The 21,211-nt window shown below is 45.7% G+C and overlaps 1 protein-coding gene across 1 annotated transcript in view; it reads right to left on the bottom strand.

Annotated features, from left to right (window-relative positions):
* Nucleotides 1–21,211, bottom strand: part of EFCAB6 (EF-hand calcium binding domain 6) — a 253,299-nt gene that overhangs the window by 176,153 nt on the left and 55,935 nt on the right. Inside the window, exon 6 of the mRNA XM_017529516.2 lies at nt 16,070–16,136. Within this exon, the coding sequence (XP_017385005.2) occupies nt 16,070–16,136 (67 nt within the window). The remainder of the gene's footprint in view (nt 1–16,069; nt 16,137–21,211) is intronic.

The raw sequence follows: 21,211 nt of genomic DNA, 5'->3' as shown, positions 1-21,211 counted from the left end.
AGGCTCTTATCATTTGTCAGACTGAAGTTTGGCAAGGGCTGAAGAATTGAGCTGCAGATGGTGAGGCTTATCAAAGGCAACAAAGTTAGGGCCGTGGTGTCCAAGACTTGTCCCACACAGGGAAGGAGAGAAGAAAAAAGTAAGAAGAAGGAATAAAGTGGCTAAGCAAAGGCCCCCGACAATAGTGACTGTGCCCACACCACCCACCCTCCTCTCCCAGCCACGGTCTTCGGGCTCCAGCCATGCTGAGTGACTTTGAATTCACAAGCGTATCGGAGCTCTTCTCACCTGCTGTGAGCTCCTGTTTACAGGTGGTCTGACCCCTGCCTTATCTACCCCTTCTCACTCTGCCTCAGCTATGGGGCCTCTTCCTTCTTTCTTACACGCACCAAGCTTGCTCACGCCTCCCTCCCTGCCTTCATTCAGGTCTCCATCCCACGCCACCGCTCAGAGGCCTTCCTCACTCGCCTGTTTGAAAGCGCACCTTCATCCCCTGCTGGCCACTTGCTTCATTTTTTTTCTTAGCATGCATCAACATCTGGACCATTTCCTATTTATTCCTGTAGCTGTTTATTGTCTTTCTTCCTCCACTGAAATGTAAATTCCATGAAGCAGGAACTTGGTTTTGTTTGCTGCTGTGTCTTCAGGGCTCAGACACAAAGGATGCCCTAAGTATGTGCAGAGTGGACTCACATGCTGTGTCTGCCCCTGTCCCCTCTGGGATGGGATTTGGTATCTTCTCTTCTGGCCTTCCCAATTACCCTTCCATCCAGTCATGGGTGGAACCCCGACTTTCACATTTATTTCTGTCTGCACTTGGTAACTAGCTCCTTCCCTGGAGGCAGAGAGGCCTGGCCTTGGCTCTGGGGTCATTCCATTCCCAGCCTTCCTGGCGGGAGGAGTGCTTCGAGAGCCAAATCCATCGAGACGGGGAAAAACCGCTGCACAGGTAACAAAAGGGGAGAGGGCCCTGCTTCTTGCATCCTCCCTCCGAACCGGTGTGCTTCTCAGAGAAGAACATCTTGCCCCCAGTATCACCTGACATCATTACCCAGAGACACATAACTCGCGTCATTCCAGGTGTGGCTAACTACTGCCCACCACCTGATTTCCTACACCTGCAAGCTAAGAATGGCTTTAACGTTTTTAAACGGTTGGAAAAAAAAACAAAAGAAGACTAATATTTCATGACATGTGAAAGGTATGTGAATTTCAAATTTCAGCATCCATAAATCAACTTTATTGGCACGCAGCTACACCCACTCACTTACATGTTATCTATAAGGACTGCTTTTCCCTCCCAGGGCCGAGTGGAGCAGTTGGGAAGATACTGACTCCTGAGCCCTTTATGGAAGGAGTTCACTAACCCACGCATGTTTTACTCCCCAACCCCACACACCGCCCTCGCCTACTTACATCTGCATGGATGAGGAAGTTTCAGGGGAGTTCTTTGTGCACAAACATGAGGAAAAGTGCTAAAGATTTTAAAAGAAGACCAAAGCAACAGCTAAGTATGCCTTCCGTTAAAGGCTCAGAATGGGCCTGCATGGTCCCACAGTCTCATCCCAACTCTCTCACCCCTTTCCTGGCCACAGACCTGGTCCCAGCCCTACCCTGCACAGCCCTCGCCAAGCCTGGCACTGCTTCCAGCTTGGATCCCTGAGCCCTGCTTGGGCTGCATACTGGCCCTGCATCTGAGCAGGGGCTGCCTTCCGTCACCCTGACTGCAACCCAGCCCCTCCACTGCACCCCGGCCCCCACCGCAGCACTGCAGAGCCTGGGAGCAGGACAGTATCTGACCCTCTAGGTGTCCTTACAGCCAGATCTGGGCAGCTGTCCAGAACTTGGCATGACAGCTGAAGCAGGCGATCTAGGGGAGGACCGTGTGACCAAACTCACTGGGCTCGTCTGCACAGAGAGCAAGGCTGGGAAACACCCAACAGAAAGCTCTAAAGGTCCAAAGTGCAGCTGCGTAAGCCAAAGCCCATTACCTAACATTTAAAGCAAGGAAATGAAGCCCCCTGTCACAGAGGAGTAAAGTAAAAGGAGGAAGTGATCACTAAAAATAAAAATAATAAATTTTCATAAAAAGTAATAGCAAAACTTAAATCAAAATATTCATTTAAAAAGATTTAGGTGAACGGATGAAAGGCAGAATTATAAATGTTACTACAAGAAGCAGAGACTGTCTGACCTTAAAGATGAAAGCCGGAGAGTGGGGAAAATAAACCCTCTCCCAGGCAGGTGGTTTGTCCCATTGACAGGGCACATAACACTGCTCTGGGCTGGAGCGACCCCCACTGGACAATCCCAGTGTATCAAATCGTCTCTGCATCCCTCCTCTCCACAGGGGACCTGAAGGGCAGAATGACGTAGTGACTAGTCACAGGCTCTGAAATGAGACTTCGAATCCCAGCTCTGCACCTGTTACTCAGGTAACCTGGGGAAAGTGGCCTGATTCCTCTAACTTCAGCTTCCTGGCCTGTGAAATGAGAATGAATAAGGATACTGTATAGGTGTGTGTTTAAGATGAAAGCAGCATGGATCCAGGTGCTTCACATACGGAACACATTCAGTAAATGGTTGTGAAATGAGAATTGGTGACTGGGATCAAAGGCCAAGGATAGAGTTCCAATAACCAAATAACCACACACCCATGTTAGGGAATTTACTCTCCCCAACCCCAGTCCCTCCTTCACCGCTCACCCTCCACAGCCCCATTGCCCAGACTAAGATAACAGAAGCCTAGAGACGGAGGAAGGTCTTGAGTCAGCAGGGGTCCAGAGCCAAGAACAGGGCCTGTGTCAATTACGTGGATGCATGGGTGGGTGGGTGGATAGATGATGAATGGATGGATAGACAGATGGGTGAATGGGCGGGAGGATGGATGATGGATAGATAGGTAAATGGATGGATGGGTTGAAAGGATGAATGATGAATGAATGGATAGACAGATGGGTGAATGGGCAGGAGGATGGATGATGGACAGATAAGGTAAATGAATGGATGGATGGGTGAAGGGATGAATGATGAATGATGAATGGATGGGTTATGGATGGAAGGATGATGAATGATGGATGGATGGGTGGGTGAGTGGATGAATGGATAGATGATGAATGGATGGATAGACAGATGGGTGAATGGGCGGGAGGATGGATGATGGATAGGTAGGTAAATGAATGGATGGGATGGGTGAAGGGATGAATGATGAATGATGAATGGATGGGTTATGGATGGAAGGATGATGAATGATGGATGGATGGGTGGGTGAGTGGATGAATGGATAGATGATGAATGGATGGATAGACAGATGGGTGAATGGGCGGGAGGATGGATGATGGATAGGTAGGTAAATGAATGGATGGGTGAAGGGATGAATGATGAATGATGAATAAATGGGTTATGGATGGATGGATGATGAATGATGAATGGATGGGTTATGGATGGATGGATGAAGGAGTGGATGGGTTATAGATGGATGGATGATGGATGAATGAGTGGATGGGTTATGGATGATGGATGAATGAGTGGATGAATGGATAGATGGATGGATGAATGAGTGGATGGGTTATGGATGGATGGGTTATGGATGGATGATGGATGAATAAGTGGATGGTTTATGGATGGATGGATGAATGGATGGATGAATGAATGGATGGGTTATGGATACATGAATGGATGGATGATAGATGAATGAAGGGATGGGTTATGGACAGAAAGGTGAGTGGATAATCAATGAATGTATGCATGCATGGGTTATGGATATATGGATGATGGATAGATGGGCGGATGAATGAATGGATGATGAATGAATAGATGGATGGATTATGGACAGATGGATGGGTGGATAGATGACGAATTAATGGACGGATGAGTAATGGATAGATGGATGGGTGGATGGATGATGAATGAATGAATAAATGGGTTATGGATGGATGGATAGGTGAATGGATGATGGATAGATGAGTGGATGGATGAACGGATGGATGATGAAGGAATGGATGGATGGGTAATGGACAGATGGGTGGGTAGATGGGTGATGATGGATGAATGGGTGGGTGTATGACAGATAGATGGGTGGATGGATGGGTGAATGGATGAATGGGTAAATGGATGAATGGGGGAATGGATGAGTGGATAGGTAGACGGGGAGATTGCAGGCCAAGACAATCCTTGTAGAGACAGGGCAGGAAAAAAAGGGTAGATAGGCATCTCATTTCCAGTTGATTCAGTGATCTGCTCTGCACCTACCTGGGAAGAGGAGCTGAGAATTGGACAGAGACAGCAGAGCAGGGCATAAGCAGCAGCTGAAAGCAGCCTAAACATCTATTGTTGGTATGGACAGGACTTGTGAATTTTCCATGAGTTAAGAGGACACCAAAAAAGATAGAAAGCTTGGGCTGTCCTGCTCCTAAGGGACTGCCCATCAGGAGAGGGGACCCCAGCCACCAAAGGATGTGAGCTGGACCACCAGGAGTGGGAGCTGAGGTGGTCCAGAGGGGGCTAGGTCAGGGCCAGTCTTCCTCAACAGGAAACCATGAAGCTCAGATGCCCCCAAAGCACTGTCCTATTTACCCACCATGGGCCCTATAGGAGAGCTTCCCAGGTAAGGGAGAAAGAGACATGCTCTGCTTCTCCAGCCCTCAACACAGACCCCATGGTCTGGGGGAGAGAGGAAGCAGAAAGAGGGAGGGGAGTTATAGCCAGTGAGCAGGCCCCTCCCTGCAGGGCCTCTGGCTGGGAGGAAGTGAGAAGGGCATGCTGAACCAGCCCACACTGGGGGTTTTGAGTCAACTCGCCTGCACTGGACTCATTTAGACCTAAATGTGACCAGAGAGGCACCAGATCTGCCTAAGACATTGCTATGGGAAAAGAGGGAGATTCAGCAGTGCCTGATGGAGAAAAGTGAGAGCAGAGAAATCAAACTACTTCATATTTGTCCACCACTGAGTTCAGATGGTTCCATAAACTGCTAACCATGGATGCTATTATTACTCCAGAGTTCTTTGTTTAAAATTCTTTTTATAGCACTTTGAGCTCCAGGAAGGAAAACTGTGAACTCAAATAAATCTGACCACCCAGGCTTTTAAAGAAGATGGGAAAAGGCTGAATGTTTCCTCTCTGAAGCCCAGAATTCCCATTCCGCCTGCAAAATAATCCCTGTGGAGACCTGGTGCTGATGCGGCCCTTCCCCGAGGCAGGCCAGGCTTCTTCATGCCAGAGTGTAACCTGCAGGCGAACTTAAACCTTCTACAATTTCACTCTTATTGGCTTCTGTTTAGCTGTTTTCTGGGCAGCTCCTCACCCAGAGCCACTTTTTCTCACCTAATTTTAAAGAGAAGGGGGTCAGGAACCACATCCCACCCGCCTGCCTGTAGACTGAGCCCCAGGGGGAGGGGGCTTCGGGCGCCCCCGTGTCTTGGCTCGGCAGCACGAGGAAGAGTTCAGCACCCACGGCTGTCAGTCTGGCACCTTTCTGTCTCCACCACTAAATTCATTTTAAATTTAAGGAGTACAGATTTGAAATGAAACCATGGAAAAGGATTTCTCTTACAATAAACACATCAATGCTCATTTTCCTTATTATTCTACTTTTAGCTATTTTGTATAAAATCTTTAATTAAAGTTTTTCTTTGAAATTGTCATTATCAACCCAGAAGAAAGGAAGGGGGAAAAAGAACAACACAGCTGTGCAGATATGAAGCACTATTCAGGACTAAATGAACTGGAACGAAATAAGTAGCTTGACTGTTATGTTCTTAGTTTTGGCTCTATGCTCTCAATAGCACAGTCTAACTTGTCACTTTATATCGGTTCCATCTGTTTACACTCTGCAGAGTATTGGCTTCCTACCGTGAACATTTCCTATTTACCAGCTGGTAGAGATGCGCCAAACCAGATAGGAAAAAATTAGACTACATTCAGAACCTCATAAACACAAACTTCCAATCCAGGGACAAGCGGGCGGGGGGGTGGGAGCGGGGGCATCGCTCACCTTTCACAGAGGCCGCCTCGCCTCCTGCCTCTGGGCTGATGCGCTCACTGCTCTGGCAGTTGCCCCGACAAGCCAAGGACTATGAATTTCTTTACTGAACATATGGACACCCTGCCTTTATCAAAAATCGACCAAGCTCACATAAAAAGACATCCAAATAAGATCCACAGAAATGGAGAAAAGAAAGCCGACCCCAAAAAAGGAGCTAAAGGAAACTAAAAGTCATAGTTGTCGTAACGAAGCAAAACTCTGGTTTGGGGCCTCCTTGCAGCCAAGGAGAAGAGGGAAACTTGTGGTTAGAGACATGTAAACCCTCCCCCATATTCGATTTTCATTTTTAAAATGCTTACCTGTAATGTATAGCTTATCACATCTATTAAGAAACCCTAGCTATTCACTGAACTTATGGCAAAGCTATGAAGAGATGCCCTGGCTATATATCGAGGGACTTATAAGGCTTCCAGGATGCACGTGGTGGCTTATGTCTACAATCACAGCACTCTGGGAGGCTAAGGCAGGATGATTGGCTGAGGCCAAGAGTTCAAGACTAGCCTGGGCAATATAGTAAGACCCCATCTCTACAGAAAATAAAAAATTTAAATTTAAAAAAGCATTGCTGATCTATAAGAAATGTTTCCTTTCTTTCTGACCCAGCCCACACTCATAGGATGAGTGCTCCACCTTAGCCACCATAGGCCAAGAATCTTGGGGTCCTTAAGAGCCCCAGCCTCGGCTTACTCATAGGACAGAGCTGCACACCGGGAGGGACAAGGCTGGGACATCAGGAGCCGCCATCCTGACCTAGCATCCTGCTGCTTGCCTGGACATCATGGGAGAGAATGCTGCTTTGAGGAAGACAAATGGAAGAAGGCTATTCAGGTCATGTGAAAAGCTTCCCAGGCTGGGCCAGTGCTGGGTACTGCCACGTGGCTAAAGTACTTTGCCAAGAGCCTAGCCAGCCACAGACCACCTCACCTAAGAACTAGACCAGAATCTCTGTCATCTCCCCAGCATTTCCCAAAATGGCATTCCTCCAAATACAAGTTCTTCTGGATCTAGAGCTAGACAAATAAATGCACAGAAAGGCTGGCTGCAGCAACATTCAATAGATTTCTACACGGTGGCCTCCTCTGAGGCTTCACTGTGCTGACGTACATGGTGAATCTTCAGGGACCAGGGGAACCGCACTGGAGAAGCCGGCGCTGGTTCTAGGGACCAAGTCAGCAGGACCTAGTGGTTAACTGTATGCAGAGGGTGAAGGAAAGGCAAGTACAAGTGGCGCCCAGTTTCTGCCTTGGTGACCTGCATGGATGAGATCAAGAACGTAGAGTACGTTGCAGATGTGGGGAGGAAGACTGTGAGTTCAGCCAGTGCACACTCAGCTGGGAGTGCCTACCTCCTCCCTGTTCAGCCCCGTACACGTCTTTCCTCCCGGCAAATGGATCCAGTTGGTGGGAGAAAACCCACCCTGCGCCTTCCTGCCTGCCTTCTCCTGTTCATTCATGAATTCCAGGACTTGATGAGCGCCTAGTATGTACACACCATCTGAACTCTTACCCTTCCTCTAAGGCCTGGCTCAAACCCATCACCCTCCCTGGGCACCTCTCCAGTAGCCAGTAGGGGTGACTTGCTCCTACAAAGTCTTAGAGAGTTTACCGCCCACGTTTCTCGGCTGTCAGTATGAGCACAGGTAGGAAAAGATGCCCCATCTATATACTGAGGGACTTACAGGGGTTTCAGGCTGGGCGTGGTGGCTCATGCTTCTAATACCAACATTTTGAGAAGCTAAGGCAGGAGGATTGCTTGAGGCTAGGAGTTCAAGACTAGCCTGGGCAATATAGTAAGACCCCATATCTACAAAAAAATTAAAAAAATTTTTAAAAAAGCGTTGCCGATCTATAAGAAATGGTTTTTTTTCTTTCCTTTCTTTCTTACCCTGCCCACACTCATAGGATGAATGCCCCATCTCAGCTGCCACATTACTGCATAACCCTAACTCCTCTTGATCCAGGTAATATACCACCCAATAAACACATTCTTAAACCATCACAACGTGTTGCTTGTGCCTGTGTTCCCAAGGTGATTTTCAGTTTCCAGAGGACAAGAGTCAGGCCTTGTCTTCTTTGTGTCCCCAATAACCACAGGGTGTCCCCACAACACCAGTAGGTGCTCAACGAATGCAGATGATGATGGTAAGAGGGGACCGACGACTTCCGAGCCTGACAACAGGTACTCGGACTCCAGCTGCGTTCCCTGCAAATGCACCCATTACGCTGCTGACAGCACTCTCCTAAATACATCATAACCCCTTACCAGAAACCGTCAGTCCTCCTCCTCCTGCCCCAAATACACCTGGCCTTCAAATACGCCTTTTCCTCCCGTCTACCTTACAAAACTGATCTGTTGCAACTTGCCTTGAAAAACATAACTCTACAGAATAGCCACGGGGCTGTCTCCTTGCCGTGCTCTGGCCACATCTCCGCTTCCCTCTCCCCGTGTCCTTTGCTTGTGCCAGGCTGCAATTCTGAAAGCCACCCTACAGGTCTTCCCTTACCCCATCCTCGGCGTGCACTGCAACTCTATCTACGGTCCAAACCCAAGCTCCAATGTCACCTTCCTCATCCAATTGTTCCTGGCTATTCCAAGGAATATGGACTTTTCTACAAAGCCTTATTTATTAATACAATAATGATTTACTGAGTGCATATCAGGCACCAGGAACTGTTCAAGGCACTAAAGTTACAGCAGTGGGGCAGAAAAGGCACCTGCTCCCACAGAACACACATCCCAGTCATCAACAAGCAAACGAACAACATTTCAGAATGTTCTGCGTGTTCAGGAAGATGTACAGATTTAGATAGGGAAGTCAAAAAACATCTCACTGGAGAGCTCTGAAAGCCGAGGCGTTTAACTGAAGTTTACTTGAGGCACAAGCAAAAGCTAGGGGGCATGTCCATCAGAAAAGCCTGACAGGCTCTGGCTTAAGTTTTGAATGGATAACTCTGGCTATCATGTGGAATGCAGATTGTAAGGGGCAAAAGAGGCAATGGAAAACCCAGCTAAGGGGTCACTGACAAAGCACAGGCTAGTGACGATGGTGGCTTAGGCTCTAATGGTGGCTGTGGGGATGGATCAGAAGTGTTTGGGTTTGGGATCTAGCTCGGGATACAGTAGACAGAACTTCCTGATGGCCTGGGTAGAGGAGGGGCACCAGTAAGGGAGAGGAATCAAGACTGGTCCTGGGTTCCTGCTTGAATGAATGACGAGTGGTAGAATCATTTACCAACCTGGGAGAAAGCCTTCTTGGGGTAGGACAGGAGGATGGTTACGAGTCACATTTTTGTCTGTGGACACTGGTGAGTCTGGGGCCTCAGAAGGAGATCTAAATGTGGGCACCCTCAGTAAAAAAGCCCTCTTATCCTTCCCCTAGTACCTTTAAATCCTAGAGCAGTGGTCCCTGACCTTCTCTGCAATGGGGACCAGTTTTGTGGAAGGCAATTTTTCCACAGAGCAGGGGTGAGGGGGTATGGATTTGGGGTGAAACTATTCCACCTCAGATCATCAGACATGAGTTGGATGATTCTCATAAGGAGCATAAAATGTAGATCTTTGCATGCCCAGTTCATGATAGGGTTTGCACTCCTCTGAGAATCTAATGCCACTGCTGGTCTGACTGGAGGTGGAGCTCAGGCGGTGAGGCTCATTTGCCCACTGCTCACCTCCTGCTGTGAAGTCTGGTTCCCAACAGCCCACCCACCAGTACAGGCCTGCAGCCTGGGGGCTGGGGACTGCTGCCCTAGATGACCTCATGCCATCCTTCGGCTTTCCATGTAAGAACTCACATGCTTTATGTCCTCTCAATGGAAACTCCTCCTAATTTTGCTTAGTAACTTCTATGGGCCCAGCACTACGGTGGGTTCATTTTATATTTATTCTCACACAGAATCCCAACAACATTGGGAAAACCCTGCAATACTGTTTCCCCATTTCACAGATGGGGAAAGTCTCCAAAGAGGCTAGACTAGTTGGCTCAGGATCACTCAGAGAGTATGTGCTGGTGTTCAAACGCACGCTTGCGCTTGCTAAGGCCAGTGCTCCAGACCGTGCCCCCACACCACGCTGCTTTAAACACCGACCCTACAATCTTGTGGCTGTACTATGAATTTGTCATACACAGGAAGACTAACCAAAAAACTTAGTCTGAAACAATTGCAAATTCTGACATTACAGAATCTTTGCTGTAGTTTCCTCAGGAAGGCTTTAGTAAATTAATGATAGAGCAACCAAAAATAGGTCCTGGGGTAGAAGTATTTTCGATATAATTTTTTAAGAAAATGCCAACTGATTATTTTGTGGTGTGAGATTCTTTAGATCAAAATATAAGTGCTACTCTTCATTTAGTTGCACGTAGACACAAGAATAAAAGCTGTGACATTATTAATCACTATATTCAGTTATGATTGATAGGCTTTTCTGCGGGGAGGAAAAAGTGCCTCAGATACAATCTGTCCCAACAGCTCTACGATATGCTAATATTTTCTTCAGATGAAAGAGGAGATGTGTTCAGATACCTGCTACAATAGGCAGTTAATACCAAATGCGCCAAAGCAGAGCTGATGAAAGTAGGATTAGAGGAATATTAGGAATTAACCAAGAGCCTGCATGCTTTCCTAAATGGACTCATTTTTAGCTTGACACAGCCTTTTTATGAGGCAAACAGACTGCATTCCAGTCCATTCATGCTAATGTTGTTATAACATTAAGGTGTGTTTATGAAATGGTGGTGATTCTAACAACTGATTCCTTATCCTTTGAATATTAAATTTTTAAATGTCTTTTTAAAGAAAATTCACCTTTAAGAGAATGAATCTACTCATCACTGTTGTCTCTTCTTCATGAGGGTATTACAGAGCAAGCCAGCAGCTCAGCAATGATAATTATTTACTAATTGCTTCGGAAATGACTAAGTCTCCACACACCTCCAAGGCACCACGGTAATCCCATCAAAACCTGTGTCAGATCGCTCGGTGTCCAACAGACACACTCGTCACAGCCAACTGGGTAGACCAGATGTTCTGGCATCATGGCGCCTGAGCCTTCAAGCATTTTTTTTTTTTTTTTATCTTTTGAGAGCTCCCTGACTTGGGATAGTAATGTGGTACCAGACCAAATGGCCTGGGGCTATGGGTGCTTTCTTTTTCTATTTCTTTAACTGAATATACTTTCTTTAATTCTAGTCTTCACTTAAGAATATATTTTCTTGTGAAGGGCAGAGTCATGACCTTCTAAACATACACTGTACATACAGGTCGGAATCGCTTCCTGTCTCTCAGTAGTTCCCTCCACAGGGCTCACAATGAGCACTCACGCCACCCTACATGGTAAGATGGGATTCTCTTCCTTCCTTAGCCACTCCTATCTTCACCTCTTGTCAACAGTTGGCACATGATAGATGGAGTAAAAAACCTGACACTTCGCTAGCCTGGCAACACACTGCATCTCTGCTCAAGTTCCTTCTCTCCTGGCAGTCCTTGCCTGAAGAGTGTGAGGAAGCTGTCTGAGGTCTCACACACTGCCACCGCTCCAGGATGGAGCTGGGACCCCACAGGCGACAGGGTACATGGATGGCTGATGAGGTGGAGGGCATGTGAAAGGCAGGACACCAGAGAGAAAGGGAAGAAAACTCCCAAATGCCCACCTGCAATAGATGCTCCGTAGACAGAAAGACAATGCTGTGGTTGGAACACAAGGCTCCACTGAGTGTGAGGCGATGGGGAACAGAAAGGCTTCTCTCTGCGATGGACTGGGTCTAGCTGCAAGCATAACAAGCTGCTGCCTTTGCCGAATGCAAAGTAAGCATCGACCTATGCCTGCTTAGCCTGTTCTCAGCTTCCGCCATATCAATATGGGGCAACAACGGCACCTGCCTCATGGGGTTCACCTGGGAATTAAATGATTTCATACGATAAAGCACTTAGAAAATCTCCTAGTAAGTGCTCAATCAGTGCAAGCTATTATTACTAGAGTTGGCAAAAATTACATTCATGTCCAAAAGATGAAGGTCCCACCAGCCAAGAGGGGTCCCTCCCATAGGCAGCTGAAGCATATACACTGGTTGCCTTCCCAGATCTACTCACCTCCACCTGCTTCTCCTTATTTTTTGGAGATGGAGTCTCGCTCTGTTGCCCAGGCTGGAGCATAGTGGCACAATCTCAGCTCACTGCAACTTCTGTCTGCCAGGTTAAGTGATTTTCCTGCCTCAGCCTCCCAAGTAGCTGGGATTACAGGCACGTGCCACCATGCCCAGTTAATTTTTATAATTTTGGTAGAGATAGGGTTTCACCATGTTGACCAGGCTGGTCTCAAACTCCTGATCTCAGGTGATCCACACCCACCTCAGCCTCCCAAAGTGCTGGGATTACAGGTGTGAGCCACCGTGCCCGGCCGCCCACCTCTCTTTTTTTAACAAAACCCTCTATTTTCCATTTTGTTCAGACATCCGTCCTCCTTGAGTGGCCGTGTGCTCCAGAGGAGGGAACCCAGTGGCCACACCAGGTGGTGATCAAGGTTGGTCCTGGCTGCTGGCAGGAAACAATTTCTTTGCCCATGACTGCTTTAGGTATAGGACATAATTCCAGCCTGTGGGACACAGGGAGGGGCTTTCTCTTGTTTTTAGAATCATATTAGGGAAAAAAAAAGTAGCCCATTAAAAAAAAATTTGACCTCAAAACATCTGCCTGGAGTGGTGGCAACCTCCTGGTGACCAGAAAGAGAGGTAGGCGGTTTAGTCTATCCCAGCCTCCACTCCCTCCTTACTTCTTCGGTGAGATAAGAAGCTCCTTATTTTCTAAGGCAGTTAAGTTGGAGTCTTCAGTTTCTCATAGGGGAGAAAACCAAATATCTCTGTGGCCAAGGGGTTGCCATCTTGTGGCAGACAAACACGGCCACAGGAAGGGTTTTAGTGGAGTTCAGCAAGGACAGCCAGCTTCACTCATCATCGGAGGAAGGGACTGACACTTACTGAATATCTACTGTTTGCCCGGGCTTCACTTACGTTTATTCTTGTCAGTACCCTGAAAGGTGGGTTTTGTTGTCTCCACTTCAGAGATGAGGAAACTCAGAACAGAAGAGAAACCATCCCAGGCATCCCACCACCCCCAGCAGCAGAGGCGGGGTTTTAGCCCAGGTGTACCTGATTCTCCATCAAGCCCTCTGGCTCCCAGGAGACTATGGAGACAAGGAAGCTGAAGGCCAGAGAACTCAGGAGCCAGTCTAGGAGACGCTCAAAGGCACAGAGGAGCCACATGAAAGCAGAGAGTCACGATTGTGGCCAAAATGGAAAGCAAGGGCCAGGAAAGTGCCAGCAAGTGAGAAACGCACCAGGACTTAGCGTGGCTGTTGAGTGGAACCTGAGTGCAGATTAAACCAGAGCCGGGACCAGGTGGATCCTGAAGAGGACACGCTGAGAACCACCCTGGCCTTCCAGAGCCTTCTCCTCCAAACAGAGAGTGCCTCTTCCCATGAAACCGTGGGGCACAGTCACCAAAGACAGAGAGATGAGACCCAGAGATCATCAAGTCTGGCCTTCTCCTTTCACTGAAGGAGAAAATGGGGCTCAGAGAGCCCAAGGGTTCAACTGGATCATGAGCATGAATGAGAATCAGTTGGAGGGTCTGAATGCTCGTGAAGAAGAGAGAGGCTAACAAACCAGCCATCGGCCCAAACTCACTGCAGAAGAAAACAATTAGGAAATAGGAGTGCTGGGGTTTAGCTGGTTTGGGGTTCCCCCTGCTAATTATTTGTTGGTGTAGGAAGGCCAGTCCACACATGCATCTGGCTCCAAAAATTCAGAGGCATTTGCATGCATTCTTGGCTCAAGGTAAGCCACATGGACTTAAAATAATTAGCATTCTTTCATTCCCAAACTGTAACCATCACCCAGCAATGACATGTATATGAAGAGAGGCTTACTTAGATAATTCCTAAGTCTTCTTGTCAGTCTCCAACATTAGTGAGTGACCATTAGAAGGGTCAGAGTCTTCATTAGAAGCGTGCTACTGCACATAGCACAAGGTTGAGGGGTATACTGATTTGTTCTCATTTGGAGGTGGAGGGGCTGGAAAGGAATGAGATTCATTTGTGTTCCTACCTGTACTTCAAAGGAAGCTCTATGGATAAGCACAATAGTAATAGCTGGTATTTTTTAAGTGTTCCAGGTGCTTTATTCTGAATTTTTTTTTTTTGAGATGGAGTCTCGCTCTGTCACCAGGCTAAAGTGCAGTGGCACAATCTTGACTCACTACAACCTCTGCCTCCCAGGTTCAAGCAATTCTCCTGCCTCAGCCTCCCAAGTAGCTGGGGCTATAGGCGCCTGCCACCACACTCAGCTCATTTTGTATTTTTAGTAGAGATGGGGTTTCACCATGTCGGCCAGGATGGTCTCGATCTCTTGACCTTGTGATCTGCCTGCCTCAGCCTCCTGAAGTGCTGGGATTACAGGCATGAGCCCCAGCCCAACCTATTCTGGATGTTTTTAAGCCCCACAGCAGCACGTGAAGGTAGGAGCTGTTATCCCCAGTGACAGGTGAAGAAACCCAATGATGAGGACTTGCCTAAGGCCACCTGGTTGGTAAATGGCAGAGCCCCAAGATAGAAACCCAGGTCTGCCCGTGTCCCGGGGTCAGTCTCCTCCCATCTCCGCTGCATGTCCAGGGTTGGGGTCGTAGGTAGAATTGGGGCTACAGTCTGTGCTGGCTGGAATGCACGGCGGAAAGAACCCTCCACTACGCTGGTACTTAGCGTTACCTTTTCCCTCCACCTTTGTTCTCATAGACAGTTGCATGAAAACTGCCTGGGTTTAAACTCTTAGCAATGGGTTTCCATGGGGCAGAGGATGGAATTTAAAACATTAACTGAAAGGATGGACGGTGATGGAGTTCCACTTGAGACTTGCTCACCACAGCCCTATTTTGGGCCATTTACAGATCCTGACCTTTGTCTGCATCTCCGCACTCAAAGTCATGTTGCATTATTGATCCTCAACTATGTTTCTGCTGCTGTGATCACTGTCACACACAGTGGACTTTTCCAGAAGCATATCATGATTAACACGGTTTAAAGAGACAAAAAAACATGCACCCCTAAATAATAGCAAGTGCATGACAAATTTCTTGCAGAATAACAAATGGGTCACAGCAAAAGCGGCAGATAATTATACCAGGCTTCCTACTAATACAAACTATAGTGAAAAGAGGTCTTTAGAAACACATAATGCTAAGAAATTATCCTACTAAGATGAATCTTCTGGTGTTAATGGTATCAGCCGGGGAAATGGAGACAAACATTTTGTGGATCTCTGGCTATTTTTGAGTATGAAATATATGAGTCTCAGAAGAGTTCAAAAAAGAAAGAAAATTTGTCACATTTCAAACCAACATATTGAATCAAATAAATTAAACCATGATTCTCAAACTGCTCATGTAACTGACAGGCCCAAATGCATTTTAAAAAGGAGTCTGATTCCAACCCTTGAATGACATTATCCTCTCCTCCCCTCCTTAGCTGTGTGCGGCGAGATCTAACCACAATCAGCAAATAGGAGCGATGCTATATGCTCTTTCTCTGAACACAGAGTAGCTTTTATGGCTAAATTACTCAGTACTTAAAGGTACATCACTTGGAGTTTGGTTATTTTTACTATGCCGCTCTTGATTGGCACTGACTGCTGCAAAGCCGTCGTCTCTAAAGAAAAACCTGCTCAGCTTTGTCTTAGACAAAGACAGAAAAGGCAGCCCTACTACTAATGATGATCTAAAGTTAATACAGAAGTAATTAATATTCCAGGACTTCTGCTGATGTCATTCACCGAAAGAGATGCCATCCAAGACAGTCAAAGTAGTCAGAACACAAGCTTCCACACTGGCTTGTCATCAGGAAATCTATTTAGTCGGACAATGTTGACATGAGAACTCAGAGGAAGAGGTGTGGCTCATTTTCTGTCCTCTACCTCTGCTAACAGTTACCGCTGATGACAGGTGGGGTGTGGGGAAATCAATTCTTTAAAATTTCTATTACCTTTTCTCCTACTTGGATTTCAAGTTCTTTTAATGTGCGGCAGCCATTCATTTCATTCTCATCTCCCCTTAGAAATTAAAAAAAAAAAAACTTTATTAAAACATTTTAACAGAATAAATGTTTACATAGGATAGGCAGAGATCAACATTACAAGAATTTCCAAATAGTCTATTTTAAGATGCAAGGCTACTGTCTGCCAGAAGCATGAACTAGGGCAAATTACTTAGTTTCCACTGGTCTCAGTTTTCTCATCTGTAAAATGAAATACAGAATTTACTCCTCCTAAGGTAATGCGCAAATTAAATAATTACAGCTGACACTTAATAAGCATGTACTGTGTCCCAAGACTTAGCAAGCCTTATCTCATTTAAGCCTCTCAACAGCTCTGTGGATTTGGGATCATGATCATCCCTACTTTACCAAGGAGACTGAGGGGCTCTTAATAGATGAGGAAAATGAAGGTCACATGTGAGGAGGTGGAGGCACCAGAGTCAGACTCAGGTGCTCTGGCTTCAGGTCCAGCTCTTAACCCCTCTGCTGTTGCAGCACTTTGATCTGACCACTGTGGGGCGCTAAGTCCACTCGATGGCTCACTTTCAGCTGCGCAGTGAAGGGCATCGTGGTCAATGTGTCTCTACCATCCCTGGGTTCTATCTGCTTGTCCCTATTCACTGGTTTTTACTTTGCATTATCGGTATATCTAAAAACCACTGCAGAGCTCCTCCTTGGGACAAACTGGCCAGGTGAGGATGGTGGAGAACAAGAACTGGTGCCTCTCGCCACTTTACAACGTCTATCCATGCCTCCTACCTGCCAGGTCTGGGGATGGGGTGCAAGACACCTCCCGTACTTGTGACACGGCCAGATGGGAAATAAGCAAACAAATAAGTAACATGAGTTGAAATAGTAACAGGTGCCATGAAGAAAATAAAGATGGGCAGGAAGATAAACTAGAGACGAGGGAAGATGTGATGACTCTTTGGACGGAGTGGGTAGCAGAAGGCCTCTCTGGCCAAGGACCACAAGTTGAGGGGCCATGAAGCCTTCCAGGCAAAGGGAACATGCAGCCAGCAAGAAGCCCGTGGGTGGCAGGAGCTCAGCAGATCCCAGGAAGAGGCCAGGGAGGCCAGAGCTGGATGGGCAATGAGAAGGTGTGCAGGCTATGTTCAGAGGCAGGCAGCTGCCAGGCCCGGGGGTCTGTGAGCCATGATAAGGAGTCTAGACTTCAAAGGGTAAGAAGAAGACACTAGGGTGTTTAGCAGAGATTCAATTCCTTACACAGGAGGAAACTGAGGCTCCGATGGGTTCAGTTCTGTGCCCAAGTTAAGGAGAGGGCCGATCAGGAATTCAAGTCTATAATCCTATGTTACATGTCATATTTTAAATGCTGTTTTAATGATATATTCAATAGATACAGACACTATTTATAGAATGTTTAGGAACTAAAGAATAAAAATTAAATGTCTGTGTACCCAACGCCCCCATCCAGCTGAAGAAATGGAATACTGCCAGTGCCTTGGATCTCCAGGAGGGCCCCCTTCCCAATCACATCCTCCTCCTGCCTAGTTCTACCCAAGCTGGTCAAGGCTTTGCCAGGTCTGCACTGCAGTTCAGCCTCTCCCTCTACTCAATCCTGCTTCAGGCTGCTTCTCTTTGCAGGCGTTTTCCCTCATCTACATCTTGCTCTCCAAAATCCATCTCAGTGTCTGCTTCAGGAGAACCCAACCTATGACCATTTATTGTCAGATGCTAACTTAGTGACACAAGCTTTCTTTAGATTAATATCGAATGGTATGTCTTTTTAAATCTTTTCACTTTTAAACTTTAGGTTTTTCTCTTAGTGGATTTTACTATTTGTTGTCTAGACAGGACAATCTTTGTCTTTTAAGTGGAAGATATAATAACTTAATACGTAATAATTTTTATTTTGCCTGAAGTTGATATAGTTACATTTTCTTTTATTTTTCTATTGCATAATTTTTCCATCCTTTTTTTTTTAGTCTTTGTATCCTTTTTATTTTCAAAGTCAGTAACTGGAATTTTTATCCAGTCCAATAATCTCTTTTAACTGAAATATTTGATCCTTTGCATTTAATGTAGTTATATTATATATAGATGGGGGTAGGTCTAAAAATGTGTGTTCTCTATTTGTAGTATCTGTTGTAGATTTTTTTTCCCCTAACCTTTTCGATTGAATATTTTAAAATCATTTCATTTTTTTCTTCAAAATGTTGGGAGTTAAATACTGTTTCTATTCTTTAGCAGTTACCCTAAAAATCACAATGTGTACATATAACATTTCAATGTATAAAATTAATCAATATATTTATCCTCCTGCTGGCTATTAAATAGATCTTAGAAGACTTCAATTTATCCAGTCGGCTGATTGTTGTCTAAATTTTAACTCTAAACTTTTTATTTAACACACATAGATATTTTTGTAACCACTTTATAGAGCCAAAAATCATTTCTATTTGCCCACATTTTGCCACTTTCTTTGCTTTTCACTCCTAAAATCTCAGACCTTTCATCTGGGATTACTTTCCTTCAGCCTCTAGCAGAATCAAGATCTTTCAGTCAAGATCTGCAGAAGATTATCTCAGTTTTTGTCTAAAAAGTGTCTTTTAATCCTCAGTCTTTATTTTTTAAATGTTTTCTCACTGACTTTTATGTCTATAATATTCAAAAATTCAAAATAAGCTGTCAAATCGAATTAACCTTTAGAGGCATACAAATTCAAATTTACAACAGGCTTTTAAAAAATATATAGGTTCTGGCTGGGCGTGGTGGCTCATGCCTGTAATCCCAGCACTTTGGGAGACCAAGGCTGGTGAATCACCTGAGGTCAGGAGTTTGAGACCAGCCTGATCAGCATGGTGAAACCCCATCTCTACTAAAAATACAAAAATTAGCCGGGCGTGGTGGCGCACACGTGACCAAAAGCCTTTCTTCTTTCTCTCTTCTCTTCCATAGGCTAAAGTCAGCTAGACCTGCCTAGAGTCAACTTCACGTCTACTCTGTGAACTAATGCTCTGCTGATGCTGTTTCCTTTATCCATTTGAATCTGTGGTGCCCGGACTGCCAAAGGCCTCTTGCAATACACAGTCCTGGTGAATAAACTCAGCTTCTTTAGTAGGTTTTTCTCCAGAACTCTCAGTGCATCTTCTTGTGTGGTGCTCAGAAAGCTTTTAAACACTTCTGCTAAGATTTTATACATAAAAGACTGTAGTTATTCTTCACGGAAGTAGCATTGTACCAAGCGCCATATGGATTATCTAATATGCAAGGGGCGCTTTCTGTCCATATGTAGAAATGGCCTACATGTCCATCTGAAGCAAATCTCAAAAGGTTTAACCTGCTCATTTTAAGCAAAATCATTTGTTGTTTCTCAAGAGATGATGTTTCTACCATTATTATAGGTGATACAAGGTTCTCTATGCTCGATACAATAATTCCACATTTTGCCCTTACCAGCTCCCATATACTCAGAAATAGAGACTTTTAAAATATCATTCCAGGTCATACCTTGTTAATCTTCATGCTGCTTTCAACTTAATCAACTATTATCAGATATTCAGGAACTTCCTCAATATGGTGATTTTCATAAATGACAAGTTTTAGTAAGGCCAGGGCAGAAGAGATGGCATACTCTTTCTGTGTTTATGTTCACTGTATGTTATCAGTGGCATTAAGTTTTGGCTGGTATAAAACGTGATATCCCGGCCAGGAGCAGTGGCTCACACCTGTAATCCCTGCACTTTGGGAGCCAAGGTGGGTGGATCACTTGAGGTCAGGAGTTCGAGACCATCCTGCCCAACATGGTGAAACCCTGTCTCTACTAAAAATACAAAGATTAGCCAGGCATGGTGGTGGGCGCCTGTAATCCCAGCTACTCAGGAGGCTGTGGCAGGAGAATTGCTTGAACCCAGGAGGCAGGGGTCGCAGTGAGCTGAGATCACACCACTGCACTCCAGCCTGGGTAACAGAGCAAGACTTCATCTAAAAGAAAAGACAGTATAGAGTTCTGGGATAGCAAATATTTTATGTCAGCACACTGAAAAGATTATTTCATTATTTTATAACCTTTGCTGTCACTGTTGAGAAGTTGGTGTCAGTCTAATTGTCACTCCTCTGAAGTCAACTCCAATTTTCTTCTCACTGCCTTTTCTTCTCACTTCTCTTTGGTTTTGATGTCTGCAGTTTCACTGTGACAATGTCTAAATAGGCATTTGTTTTTATTTATCTGGCTTCAGATTCTCAGCCATTATATTTTCAAATATTATTTCTGCCCTGTTCTTTCTCTTATATTGCTGTGGGTTGAAGGTGTTCCTCCAAAATTTAGACGTTGCCACTGTGAGAGTATTAAGAGGTGATTAGGCCAGGAGGGTTCCTCCCTTTTCAGTGGGATTAGGTGCTCGTGTGTGTGTGTGTGTGTGTGTGTGTGTGTGTGTGTGTGTCCAGGCTGGAGTGCAGAGGCTGGAGTGCAATGGCATGATCTCGGCTCACTGCAACCTTCGCTTCCTGGGTTCAAGCGATTCTCCTGCCTCAGCCTCCCGTGCAAATAGTTAGGACCACAGGCATGCACTGCCACACCTGGCTAATTTTTGTATTTTTAGTAGAGACGGGGCTTTACCATGTTGGCCAGGTTGGTCTTAAACTCCTAACCTCAAGTGATCCGCCAGGCCTCAGCCTCCCAAAGTGCTGGGATCACAGGCTTGAGCCACCGCACCCAACCTTAGATGCCTTTATAAAAGGGCTTCAAGGTGGGCACCAACATACTCTTGCCCTTCCACCCTCCACTATGTAAGGATGCCAGTGAGAAGCCCTCACCACATACTGGTGCCTTGATCTTGGACTTCCTAGCTTCAAGAATGATGAGAAATATATTTCTTTTCTTACAAACTATAGTACCCAGTCTCAGGTATTCTGTTATAGCAGAACAAAACAGACTAAGACAAGCATCTCTTTGCAAATCCAATTAGAAGTATATTAGGCCTCCTCTTCCTGTCCTCCATATCTCTTACACCTGTCCTCCTAATTTTGTATAGTTTTGTCCTTCTGTACTGCATTCTAGATAATTTCTTCAGAGCTATTTCTCATTCCACAAATGTTCTTTTCAGCTGTGTTTAATCCACTATTTCT

This window comes from Cebus imitator, unplaced genomic scaffold (assembly GCF_001604975.1).
Source record: "Cebus imitator isolate Cc_AM_T3 unplaced genomic scaffold, Cebus_imitator-1.0 Scaffold59, whole genome shotgun sequence".
NCBI lineage: Eukaryota > Metazoa > Chordata > Mammalia > Primates > Cebidae > Cebus > Cebus imitator.
Note: the sequence above shows the minus strand (reverse complement) of the source record. Positions and strands in the feature narration are given on the sequence as shown.